The 13025-nt window shown below is 39.6% G+C and overlaps 1 protein-coding gene across 4 annotated transcripts in view; it reads right to left on the bottom strand.

Moving 5' to 3' along the window:
• LOC146220701 (ras-specific guanine nucleotide-releasing factor RalGPS1) overlaps positions 1-13025 on the bottom strand; it is a 107448-nt gene that overhangs the window by 65548 nt on the left and 28875 nt on the right. For all 4 annotated transcript variants that reach the window (XM_084693424.1, XM_084693425.1, XM_084693426.1 and 1 more), the window contains 3 exons: positions 9214-9297; positions 3594-3683; positions 1649-1741 (listed from right to left, as the gene is read on the bottom strand). In XM_084693424.1, the coding sequence (XP_084549550.1) occupies positions 1649-1741; positions 3594-3683; positions 9214-9297 (267 nt within the window). The remainder of the gene's footprint in view (positions 1-1648; positions 1742-3593; positions 3684-9213; positions 9298-13025) is intronic.

Here is a 13025-nt window from a genome sequence, read left to right as displayed (position 1 = left end):
TGACAAGAAGCAATATAGTGCTAATTGCTGCTGTCGGTGCCCTTAGGTCATGGAGGTCAGATGGCTGAGCGGTTAGGGAATCGCGCTATTATTCAGAAGGTTGCCGGACGTTGTGTGGGCAAGGCACTTCCCCCTACTTGCCTCGGGGGAATATCCCTGTACTTAATGCAAGTCACTCTGGATCAGAGCGTCTGCTAAATGACTACATGTAAAGTCAGAATAGATAGTTGAGGTGAAGCTCGAAGAGAAGCATCTAGAAACCTAATTGGAAAGATGGTAGGGACGATGAGCTGCGTAGTTGAATGGGGAGGTAATTCCACTCCTGTAGAGTATGGAAGGGGAAGCGCATCAAATGGTGAGTGTGAGGACCCTTCTGTCGTTGCGCAGGGGTCATGAGGCAACTCAAGGTCGCAGAGCTAAGACCCCAAGTTGGTACAAAAATCGGAATTATGTCCTGGAGACATGCAGGCCCATCCTGCATGTATCTGATCCTCGCCGCAACCAGCAGCTAGTGTAGCAACCTCAGTAGGGGGGTTGTGTGAGTACTTTGAGTGCTTGAAGATTAGGCATGTGGCTGCATTCTGGAGGATCTGCAAAAAGCTTATGACACATGCTGGTGGGCCAGCGATAGGGAGTTGCAGTAGACAGGACAGTTGAGTGCTGCGGCCCGGACGGGCAGCTGGGAGGAGTACTCTTGTCAGAAAACTGACGGATCCTCTTGATGTCGGGTAGAAAATACTGGCAGGTCTGCTTTTCTTGAAATACAAGCCGCCATTGAGGAAAACACCTTGGTTTCTTGCCGAGCAAGAGGCTGCCACAGAGGAGCCGTCGATAGTGATGGAGAGCTCTCGTGCAAGGGAGGGGCTGGCAGTGATGAAAAGCAGCTCCATCTCGTTGGGACTCAGTTTTCTGTAGTTTTCGGTAGGAGGACATGACATTTTGATATTATTTTGCTGACCTGGGTAATGTATACCCAGGTTATAGAACAAGATTCCAAAATGTACATTTGTCTTCTCTTTAAAGTATTAAGGAGGCATGGGCAAGGGTTGGGAACATAAGGGAGAGTCCCAGCAAAGCAGCAGTCGAGGGAAGTCAGCATCTCTGTGGAATGTACAGTTACAGTGGAACAGGGCTATTGTGGTTGGAGTATTTCTATGGTTGATACTCAATAAACGACAGTTAGGGGGAAAAAAGGGATTTCAGACTGCTTCCTTTTGTTGATTTTGTTTCCCAGGAGGACTTTTTACCTTTCAATAACTTTCTACAGTTATGAAATGAAGACATTAAGGGTTTTTCATATATGAATCCACAGTGTGTGTTTCAGCTTAGCTCAAAAGGGGGGGGGGGGAAAGCTCATGTCAAAGGTATTGGACACTTGGCAAGACTACTGTCAATCAGTGCCATAGGGGTGCAACACTGACAACCCACTTTTCTCTTTGGATAAAACTAAGTGAGAGAGCTTTGAACCATGGTTCAAAGGTAGTGTCACAGGAAAGTAACAAACACAATTATCTACAGTGTCTGAAATGTTGATGTGAAATTATTGGAAATGGGTGGGTTTTACCCTTTTCTTTCCATTTCTGAAGAAAGAGTCTTGAATTTTAAACATCACATACATTAGAAGCCAAAGTTAAATGGTGTGTCTTACCGCCCATGTTTTGCTCAGTCTGAATATAGGAGCACTTTGTAACGCTGACACTACAGACACCAGAGAATGGAGGTTGTTCAGTTCCAACAGTTTCTGAAAAAGAACACAGAACAACCAACAAATTAGACATTTTGCAACAAATGATCGTTTTAAAGGTTATTTAACCATACTATGAGTTGGAACCTGATTCAAATTGAGAAATGCTTTGTATTTGTGTTGATGAATAGTGTGCTATTTTGTGATTAACAAAATCATAGTGGATATATTTACATTTCTGGGAATTCAAACTGGGAAAAGTTCTATAACAAAAAATTGGCAGTGAAATCACATTCTGTACAAAAAGTACCACAAATCCTTAAAATTACCAGGGTTTTTCTATCATTATTTTTGACATTATTCAATCAAAGAAGTGACTGCAGCAAGAAACCTTCCTCCTCCTCAGTTTTTTATTTTTCCTAAACGGGTGTCAATGTTTAAAAGGCTTTTCCATTTTAAACAGTCGATATCCCTGCTGCTTGCCAGGTCCATGATGTCATAGTTCCGCTGAGCTCTCAACTTTCCACCCCGTTCTATGACCTCTGGGACGAACCCTCTCTACTGCCAGCCCCTGATTGGACTGTCGCCAGGAGGAGAGAGACCCTTCTCCCATTCCACCCATATGCTGCCATAAGTAGCACAATGTACCACCAACATTAAGTATTCTGCTGTACATACTTATGTGTTTTATTAAGTGTGTAATTTTATGGGGAGTAATCAGCTAAAAATCGCAAGTTATTTTTATGCTGTTGAAAAAAAAAACATCCTTGAATTTTTGTTGATTGAAGTCCCTTCATTTACCAGGTTCATGGGTGTGAATTAGCTTAGATTCACTTACATTTAATCACAGTGGCCTTCCTGTGGCTAGACTAAAATAAATACTATACATAGTTGGGCACATGCCCCCTTTCACACTAATAATGATGGACTCAAATCATGAAATCCTATTTAAATGATGATACAATATGATTAATGTTTTAGCATATTAGATCCACACTTAGCTACAGTGGAGGTACATATTCATAGTTACTTGTTCTTAAAATCTGCATTTGATTTGATTTACTGAGTTGGTTATTACCAGATTAATTTTAGGTTTACCTTCTGTGAACTAATATTCAAATAATTAACGTTAAGTGTTTAGTTAATTATGAATTTCAGAAGACGCTTGCCAACAAACCTTTTCTTCGGTTTTCAAGAGCTATCAGAAGAGCTTGGACACTTTTTCTGCATTTACTTCACAAAATTTAATTTGACTTCATTACCTTTTAAGCTTTGCAAGAAAAATAATGTGTACCGTGATACGTGTAACCAAGTTGGGGACAACAAATAACTGAAAAGAAATAATAAATGGAAGGGAAGGGTCTTTAAGGTATTTAGGCGCCTATTATAAAATATTGCTGACTCACTTTGGCCAAGATCAAATTACTAGGACCTTATTTCAAAACAGCTCCAGTACAGGCCTGGCTGCTTTTCTATGGAACTGGAGCATGACTCTGTTTTATTGACACAAAACAAACACTGTAAATTACCAGATAATCTCACTTTTGGAATGGATTTTCAAACTGTACTGTCTGAGCCAATATTAAGAAAACAGCTACGGAACTACTTATTTTCAAACCTTCATATTCTATTTAATACTAGGATGTTGCTACATGCTACAGTTGGGCCTTTTGCCTGGGATGTTGCTTCCCACTTTGGCCTAACATACGGGCAACACATGGGGACCACCAACTGACCATTGTAAGTTTACTCTGTTTGACCTAAACACTGAGGAGTATGTGTAAGATTATTTTTTACTTAGTGACTTTTCCCATTAATGTTTTTTAGTTTAACAAGCAGATCGGATGGTTGAAATTGTGTTTGAGTCGATTGGGCTGTGTTTGTCTTTGGCGTATGCAAATCAACTCACCTTTGCTATTTTTACAAAATGTCCCAGTATTTCTGCTCTGATCTTCAGGGTCTGGGCTGTAAGGATTTCTCTCACAAGCCAAAAGCTAACCTGAAAAATAAAATAAGACAGTTACTTAGCATGTTTTAGAAAGTATACAATTTCTCAACATTAACGCTAGGATCCTGTTCATCATGCCCTCAACTGTTCTTTCTATTGCAACTCGGGGGGAGTCAACTACATTCTGGAAAAAATCAGTAATGAAGAGGCTTCCCAACACACTTGTGCTTGTGCTACTTACTTTGAGGCAAACCTAAGGGAATCTATGCTAAATCTACCAACAGTGGATGAAAAATACAGCTCAGAGCATCACCCATAAGACAGCAGCGTGAGCAAAGAGCTGCAGCATGATCGCACGCTCAGACACAATGTCTGGCAACCCAGAAAAAGACATTCTGAACTGAAAACCCATATTAAAGTAATACATTTGGGGAAAACCCCTCAAAAGCCATTTTGATTTCCTTGATCGTAATTCTGATTGTAGTCATGTGAATACAGCATGTAATTCATGTAGGCTTGTGTTTGGCTGAGTTTAGCAAAAGAGGCCATCCATGGAATTTTGGTCAACTGGCAATGAAGGGCCTCTGTAAACCATTTTGCAATTATTCCACGAGAAGAAATGATTGATGAATCCAAATCAATGACAGTTTTATTCCATTTGAAAGCCAAGTCTTTCAACACAAAAAAAGATTGTTCTTCAGCTGCACATTCAATTCAATTAAAGTGAATAGAGTTCACTGACAGTTCCCTTTAGGAGTAAAACAGGTTTAGGCTTTTAAAAGCTACAGCAATTGTCCTGTTGTGGCCCATGACATCCTACCGCCACAGGGTAAAACCAGAGTTAGTTCCATTGACCAAGCAACTAGTACATCCACCTGTAGACTTGGGAAAATTTAATTCGAAAGACAGGAAGAACTGCTAAACTCCATCACAAGAAACCACTTTGACATGAACTCACAAACTCACTCCACAACGGGCATCAAGGAACTGAGTCGTTAACTCTACATCTGTGAATGTTTATGTGTTCGAGTTTGTCTATATCTGCAGGTGAAACAGCCTATAACATTATTTAACCTTCGTCTGTCTAAACATTGTATTTGTTGTCGTCATGATTCACTGATGTAATCAACATTAAACTCCCTACACACTGCTGTCCAAAACAGACTTTATCATCATATGCAAACATACACTAGATTTCTTTATGTTGAAATCATGGAATTCTGCCTTTTATGTTTTATTTTGGACAAAAACAATCTAGTGAAGAAATAAAACCTACTTTGGGCCACTCCTTCAAACCACAAATATTGATGACAGACACAACCTTTGCAGAGTTAACCAAATGTGCGTTGGTAAAATAAACATCGCAGCCAGACTGTCAGAAATGTGTTAACATTCCAGTTCAGCATGAGGTGACTCCTTTTGGAGAGTCAGCCTTCAAACATCAGCTACTGAACAAGGTTCATCTAAATAAAATACAATTGTGGGGCGTCCCAGTGGCTTACAGGTCAAGTGCGTCGTGTGGGCTGAGGCCTATCACAGGGGCATGGGTTCCAATGAGACATGTCCTGCATGTCTTCCCCACTCTCTCCCTCAATTTCCTGTCTTTCTTCACTGATCTGTTTGTGATCAGATTGTGACTGTCAGTTTGGAAACAAATCAGAAACCATTACTGCTAAGTTGATCAGTTTTCCAGTGTAATAACTGTAATGTAAATAAGTCATAACTGTTTAGGATTAGATTTGCATTAAGTGACAAGAGTGTTTCAGGGTAACTTAACTTACTCAACAGTCTTTCCACTACCAGTGGAAAGGAGACTCAAGGGTCAGTGTTTCTTGACCAGGTGACTATTTCATTGACGAGTTGTTGATTCCAACAACTAGTCTCTAAAATCTCCAATAAATTATTTCACAGGGTTGTCGTTAGGGTTTCTTTGCATAGCAGGTTAAATGTGTAAAGCAGAAAGTGTCCACTGTCCATAAATAGAGGGATTTGAAATGGATTTAAACAGACCGATCATACAGTGAAAATGCAAAAATATTTCTCTAATAACTCCACCTCTAATTAAACACAAATACAGAGGTCAAGAACAGTGTTCAGTTCTATCTAATGCAGCAAAATCGAGGTAATACTCTACCATCATGTTAATATAAATAATGTGAGAAAAAACTCTGAATTTTACATATCCATAAATACCCATTACCCATACCCATTCTGTGTATTCATGTGGTGATTACATTTAGTATTTTTCTACAGAGCAGTGTTTTAGGAAACTATTTAGATTTCAAGTGTATGTATTTTTTGTGCCTTAATGTTCCAGGAAGTCTATCATGTCTTATACTCTTGACTTGACTTCAATTGTATTTATTTCATATGCGCTTTAAACGTCATTAAAGTCAAAGTTTCTAAAAAATAAATCTACATGTCTAATGAAGGCTATTTATTCAGCCAATCAGCCATAGCTAAGGTTATTTTCGTGACACACCTACAAAGGCTTGGATTTTTTACATGACTGTTTACACAAAGCCTATGGATAAAGGCTGACATAATACATTTTAAGGCTATCAAATGAGGCCAGTAAAATGTATAACTTGCATTTGGGACAAGAATTTGTCTTGAAATGGGAAGAAGTTGAAAGACACATTAGATCATGCATCATGCTGCTTTTCCACAGTTGCCTTTTGGCATGGTCCAGTACATTTTACAGTTGGTTCCACTGCTTATGAGCTAAAGAGAGATGCAAATCCAAGAGCCCTTTGAGGAGCAGCCAGAGACCTGATTGTTGGATGAGATCTAATCCCTTGGTAAGTGCTGATGAACCAATGACCCCTGTAAACTGTAAACTGGGTGCTTGTCGGGAAGCTTGGTAGCGACGTCTAGACCAGACAAAGTATCACATTAGGAAACCTATGCAACTCCAAAAGTATCCCCATATGGAAAACAATTCCCCCCCATGAAATGACTGTGGTCAGCTACTGTTTCTTAAAACTACCTTCACCTCTCTAGGAACCCCCTGAAGTACTAAAGCAGAGAATAGCGTGCGCGTGTCTCGCTGCGCGTTTGTGGATGCTTGTGTGAGTGAGGGTGTTCATGTGATGGATGTGTTGACAAGATTGAAACTCCTGCTTTCTGAACAAGCCATGTGTCTGTGTTCTCAGCTTTAGGCTCTAACAGCTGGGGCCAAGAGACACTGCCGGCCTAACACCTGAGCTTCTTTAAAACATGACATAAAGCACTGGGAATGTAGTACTCGCATCACATAAAGCACCGGGAATTTAGAAGCAGAACATTGAGTTAATAACAGAGTTGATGTCATTCCACTCGGACCATCAAAGCCAATCTACCCAAACGGTTCTCAACTGTTTTCTCATTGACAGGGTTTCATCCCAGCGGAGGTAGCCTTTTCCCACTACAAGGGTCCCAATGCCAACTAAGACATTAAATGTACTTTGAGGATGGTAATAAATCATCTCAGGACGTAAGTAAAAACATTTTCCTCTGCCCTCCATACTGAAGTACTAAACAGTGTTCCGTTTTACGTGCGAAGAACGTGTCAGAGAAGCAGTGACATACATGTAAATGCTTTTGTTTGTTGTGAATTTGTAGTGGGTAACAGTTTTGTTTTCCCTGATGAGAAAAGTTCCTTTCCCCAGGATGGATGTAATGTAAACCTGCTGTTTCTGAAGCTATAATCAATCACATTGTTACGTGTAACCTAATCCTTTAAGACCAAAACATCCTTCCCTGAAGCCAATCAAGTTAAATTAACATCCATGCCTCTAGTTCTAAAGCTTTCAAATTATTTTTTGGAAGAATGTTGCATAACTGGTTTGAGAAATCTGAAGCTTCACTAACAGGCCCCAGTTCCACCGTAATGAAACATTCAACATCTCAAATCTGAGAGTATTGTCCAGAGAATAAGAGCTGACTCCCCATTTTTACCACCCCACTCCTTTCTCGCTGGATGGATAAGACAGAAATGGAGGAAGGTAGATACTTACTTAGTAAGGTCTGGCCCATGGCGCTACATGCGTGTGGCCCTACTATATGCCCAGAGTTCCCCTAAATATGAGGCCATCTTTCCATAGACACTGAGCCAAATAGTCATGTTCGCCTTAATGGCATCATAAAACAACCAGCAACCAGCTGGGTCTTTTAGGTTTAAATGTGGGCCTTTATTTAAGTTTACTGAGCACTTCGTTATGGCAACAACAAGGAAAACCATTCATGGGACCATTCATTTCAAAGTATGCCTGATGTGCTTCCAGCTGAGCTTTGGCTGAAATATGACCAAATCCTTCCATTATGAATATATCATAAAGATAATTACAGAATATCAATCACTGAAGTGTACCGTATGCTTTTAAAATGGCACTGATGGTGAAACGAGGACAGAGGAAAGTGAGCATAATAACCATTGTTCGAATGTGACCAACAATTTGAACTGTATTCTATTTCACAGCCCAATTACAAAAACGAAAGTAAAAAGTTGATATAAGTAAAAACTTTGCATGCATATCCAGTGCCAATCTTAACACATACTGAAGCTGTAAGACACCGTATCCTATCTACACGTTTTTTGTATGGATGTTGCAGTACAGCATACAGTACATGCATCATGGAGGACAGAGGTCTTTCCAAAGGCCAGTCACGATGACCAGTTATGGATCCTTAAGGCCCAACAAGGAATAATTAACAACAGCAGCTTATATAGCCCTTAAAGGCTTAGAAGTACAGGATTGGAGAGAGAGTTCTTTTCACTTCATAAATGGACCAATCAAATAAAATTCCATCAGTTTACTGTGCTCTGCCACATGTATCCACCTCCTATATTTTTTGTTCAAAACAGAGTTGATAAAGAAAAGTGACGAGAATATGGAAAGAAGAATAGGTTGGGGAAACAAGTTGGCAAGTAGCCGAAATGATTGACTAATAGGAATTCCACCTTGTGTTTCCAGTTAGGAAGCTGCTGCGTGAAGTCGATAATGGTTTAATGGCACAGTACGTCAGATGATGGGCACAGTTGGCACTGTACGCCGAGTAGTGGGCAAGCGCCAAAGCAAGGCGCTAAGCTGCTGAAGCACTTCTTTAAAGTCTGGCTGTTTTACAAGAAGAATACGTCAGAAAGAAAAACGTATTCACCAACATCAAACCGGGTAACACTAACTAACCTAATTTACAGTTTTTAAAATCTGAAATGGCTTCGGATGACTGGTTAACCCAACAAAGTAAGAACAAGGCTCGGAACAATCGAGTATTCCATTATTCCATCCAAAGAGCTATTAGGGTTATCATCCATCCACTGACAATAATAGGTAGACCAAAGTAGTTTTGGAGTGTTCCACTACTCATTCCTGTTATGAGGGAGCTGGGATAAGATGAAGCGAGGGCAGGATGACCTCATGGCATTAAATTCAAAAAAGGCACGCGCTCACGCACACCTTCCTAAATGTTGTGACCTGATCATATAGAGACTAAAAGGACCCCCATACCTGAAACTATCCAACATCATGTCACTGATAAAGTTCCTATATTTTCTTGTTGGACAATGCAACCGGAACATAAAGGACAAAGGAGGACTCACCTGGTTAAACCGCCGTGTGAATGCCACTATATTTGGTGCCAAACTGTGTTTCTCCTTCCTGTTCCATCCACAACTTGCCAGCTCCTGAAACACAAACGTCACAAATAACATCAACATCTATCCTGATACACAGAACTTCTGTATTACAATGGGGATTGTTATGCTTGAGTTAGAACTCGAGTTGTGCGAAGAGCTTGCATGTGGACTCAACACCAGACACTGTATGTAAAATGTATGTATAAATGTATGTGGGGCACCACTTTCGACTTTTTAATGTTCTTTACAGAAAATGGGCCAAAGCCATTGAGTCCTGGGCTTTTGAGATAATTTCAATACGTAACTTTTCTTTAGGTAAACATTGAAAATGGGTACCACAGACCTGATCACTAATTTATTGTTAGTCAGCAATTAGGTAGATGATTTTCAATAACAGTTTGTCATCAACACCATGTGGTAGGGTTGAAGGATATATGGACAAGTATGCATTTGGTTTTCAGTGCACCTTTCCAGTATGTTTGAAGCCTTGGGGTGGTGCCAATACATTCCCAGCATGTACAGATGCATATTTGCAGTACATCTCAAATAATTGTTGACAGTGTCGTCTGAGCATAGCTCAGTTCAAACTAGATAGTTTCACTTTATTTTACATTTAAATTTACATTTACATTTAGTCATTTAGCAGACACTCTTATCCAGAGCGACTTACAGTAAGTACAGGGACATTCCCCCGAGGCAAGTAAGGTAAAGTGCCTGCCCAAGGACACAACGTCATTTGGCTCAGCCGGGAATCGAACCGGCGATCGAACCGGCGATCTTCTGACTACTAGCCCGATTCCCTAACCGCTCAGCCACCTGACTCCTCATCCTTTTATTCTCATGCCATAAAACACTTAAACAGCTCAGAAATCATAGGGTGAGGAAATCTTCAGACTAGCAAACAGTTGTTCCCCTGGAAAAAGGAAGGACATGGCTGTGTTTCAAAAGTTTTCTTTAGCGTGCCTTCCCATGCTTTGCTGTGAGGAATAATTGGGCAAACAACCTCTGTAATAGTGCAACTGTAAAATAGATAAATAAATAAATTCCAAAAATTGCCAATCATTAAACAAAAACTTTTACACTTAACAATACCCTTGGGTCCAACAGGCCTCTCCAGGTTGGGTCCACAACAGCTCATAAACAGCAATAAACATAAAGTGCGTATAGAGCCCATTAGAGAAACACCAGAGATTATGGATTTGTGGACACATCTGAAAACTGTTGCTTTAAACTGCTGGGGGCAGTCAGACTTCCTTGCAGTTCACACAGACTGTGAGGGTTTATCTTTGATACCTGGTCTGAATGTGGCTTTAGAAGATGTTTTAATTCAAATTGTGGTATCTCAGTCCCTTTACTGCAATCTAGTCAATAGTCATCCAATAGAAAGACATTATGCAATTATGTGCCAGCAGTTTCTTCAAATAGCAACTTTTAGTCAAAATCGAAACTTTTGGCCCTACAGCTTTTGTTAAGGAAACAGAAAAACATGATACATTACTGTTGGGAGCCAAATGTCAAGGCTGAGAAAAGCCCAGTGATAAACAGGCACATTCTTTACAGTGCTACACAAACACAGATCCTTTCTTGATTCTTCCACCTTTATCACACAGTAAGTCTCAACCTACAATCTTGGCAAGTCCTGAATTTTCCCATGTAAGTAAAAAACTGCTTGACTTAGCAGTGAACTCCTCTTTCTGTGAAATTACAATTCTCACTGACTTTTATGTCTGATCTGTCAGGTTTACTTCCTGTATGAGTAATACTATTTATAGCCCTCCCCCCGTTTCTAGACCTCTGATTTTATGGGATGGCGCCTATAGAGAGACAATTGAAAATGCAGCTGAAAATAGTTACAACTCTTTCCCCCTGAATCAGCAGGTCCTTAGTAGATGCACTTGGTGCCATGTGGGTAACACTAAAGCACTGTATGGGCTCTAAACATTTCACTTATGTACCTCTAAACTAGAAAAAAGAAAATGACGTGGCTATAAGATGACATTACAACAATTTATGTGTGCATACTGTAGCCTTCAGTTTAGAGTATATAACATTCAAAGCACATGGATTATTTTACACACAGAACATTTCCTGTGCTTAAAAAAAAGGTTCTACTACATATGGAACAATTATACATGGGTATTAGGTTAAGCCACATCACATGGCTTCCAATTTACATTTCCTTTCTTACTTCGAGCAAGACTACAGTACTATTTTTGCAATTTTGGAACAACTCACAGATTTTCAGCTGCTAGTAAGGCAAATTCAAGTGTAAGCAACATTTTTATGGTAGTGTCGTGCAAAAAAATATCATACGCAAAAGTAACAAGTGAGACAGCGAAGCCTTTACAAAGCCTTTTTTAAAAAATTACATTTGTTTTCCATTGTTTTGTTGCTCCTTGTCTCCTTAAATTGAATCAATAAAAGCTAATTATGGCTTTTCACGCAAAAATGCAATGACTGCATTCTGGATAAAGACACTGAAAATATAGATTTGCTTTGTAAAAATCGATACTGCTATTGTCTCTCCACCCCCCAATCCCCCATAAAACCCACAACTCAACTATGCAGTTTAGACTTTCCAGAGAAAAGCAACGTTTAAGCTATCTTCAGTGATACTTTATCATTCCCAGGAGACTAAATGATCTTCAGAATTTGTAATTGTTGTTGTCACGATAGTATTGCTTTCACAGATGTTTCTGGCCACTGGCCCAGTGAATTTGAGCTCCTTGGTTCCGAGAGTGCATACTGCATGATGCTCTGAGCAGCTGTGAACAGAGCCGATGGAAAATATCAGAGTTGTGCTGTAGGTGAAGACCTTGTGTTTTGCTTAAGTGACATGAACTTAAGTGTCACGTTACATACATTTTTATACACACACACACACACACACTCGTGCAGTGCCCGTTGGTAGCTTGTGAGATTCATCGCTCTGTCACGTAGTGCAGCTCAACAAGGTGGCAAATGCCCATGCATACACACACGTTTTTTTTGTAAGAGCGACAAAAGGACAAAATAGTTGACTGTTTTCTTTTTTTTTTTTTTTTTTTAAGAGAAAAGGAAGTACTCCACCAGCTACATTGACAATTACAGTGAACTAGTGCACAGTGCCCATGATGCACTCTGTGATTAAGATGTCAGTGAAACACACAGATACAGATAACTTGCACTATAGATAGTGCACAGTGCCCATGATAAAATAGGAATTAAAGATAGATCCTAATGTATTGCTTATGTTATGTTGATCAGAATGTATTATATTGGTTATCTGTTAAATTGTCTCACCACCACAAACATCTAGACATTTAGTTAATAACAGAGGTCATTACATGCACAATGGTTGAGCCAATTGTTATAATTGTAGGCCTAATACACCATACAGTGCTTGCATACAGTTCTGCCTAAGGGGCGTTTGCTATGTTTACATTAACATTTATATTTTTTCCTTTGTGCCATGCAATGCTGTAAAATAGTTTTATATTTTCATTATCACATTCGCATAAATGAGACATGATAAATGACTGCTGAGACTAAATTTGCACAAACATTGTTCCTGTTGTAACCCCGTTTGTTGATCGCTATATCCATGCCTCAAGAAAGAAGTCCATTATTAGATAGATGTTGCAAAATCACATAACCTCTGCTCTTTACCGTACAACAACTGTATTTTGCGATCATAAACCTGCAATATTTGGCCCTTGTTGATTTTTTGAGTGGTGTGACTGGTTGATGGGTGGGATATTAAATGATGTGTATATACTATTTTACATTGTTTTGCT

Source organism: Hypomesus nipponensis, chromosome 27, assembly GCF_054491055.1.
Source record: "Hypomesus nipponensis isolate SF chromosome 27, ASM5449105v1, whole genome shotgun sequence".
NCBI classification, from domain to species: domain Eukaryota; kingdom Metazoa; phylum Chordata; class Actinopteri; order Osmeriformes; family Osmeridae; genus Hypomesus; species Hypomesus nipponensis.
Note: the sequence above shows the minus strand (reverse complement) of the source record. Positions and strands in the feature narration are given on the sequence as shown.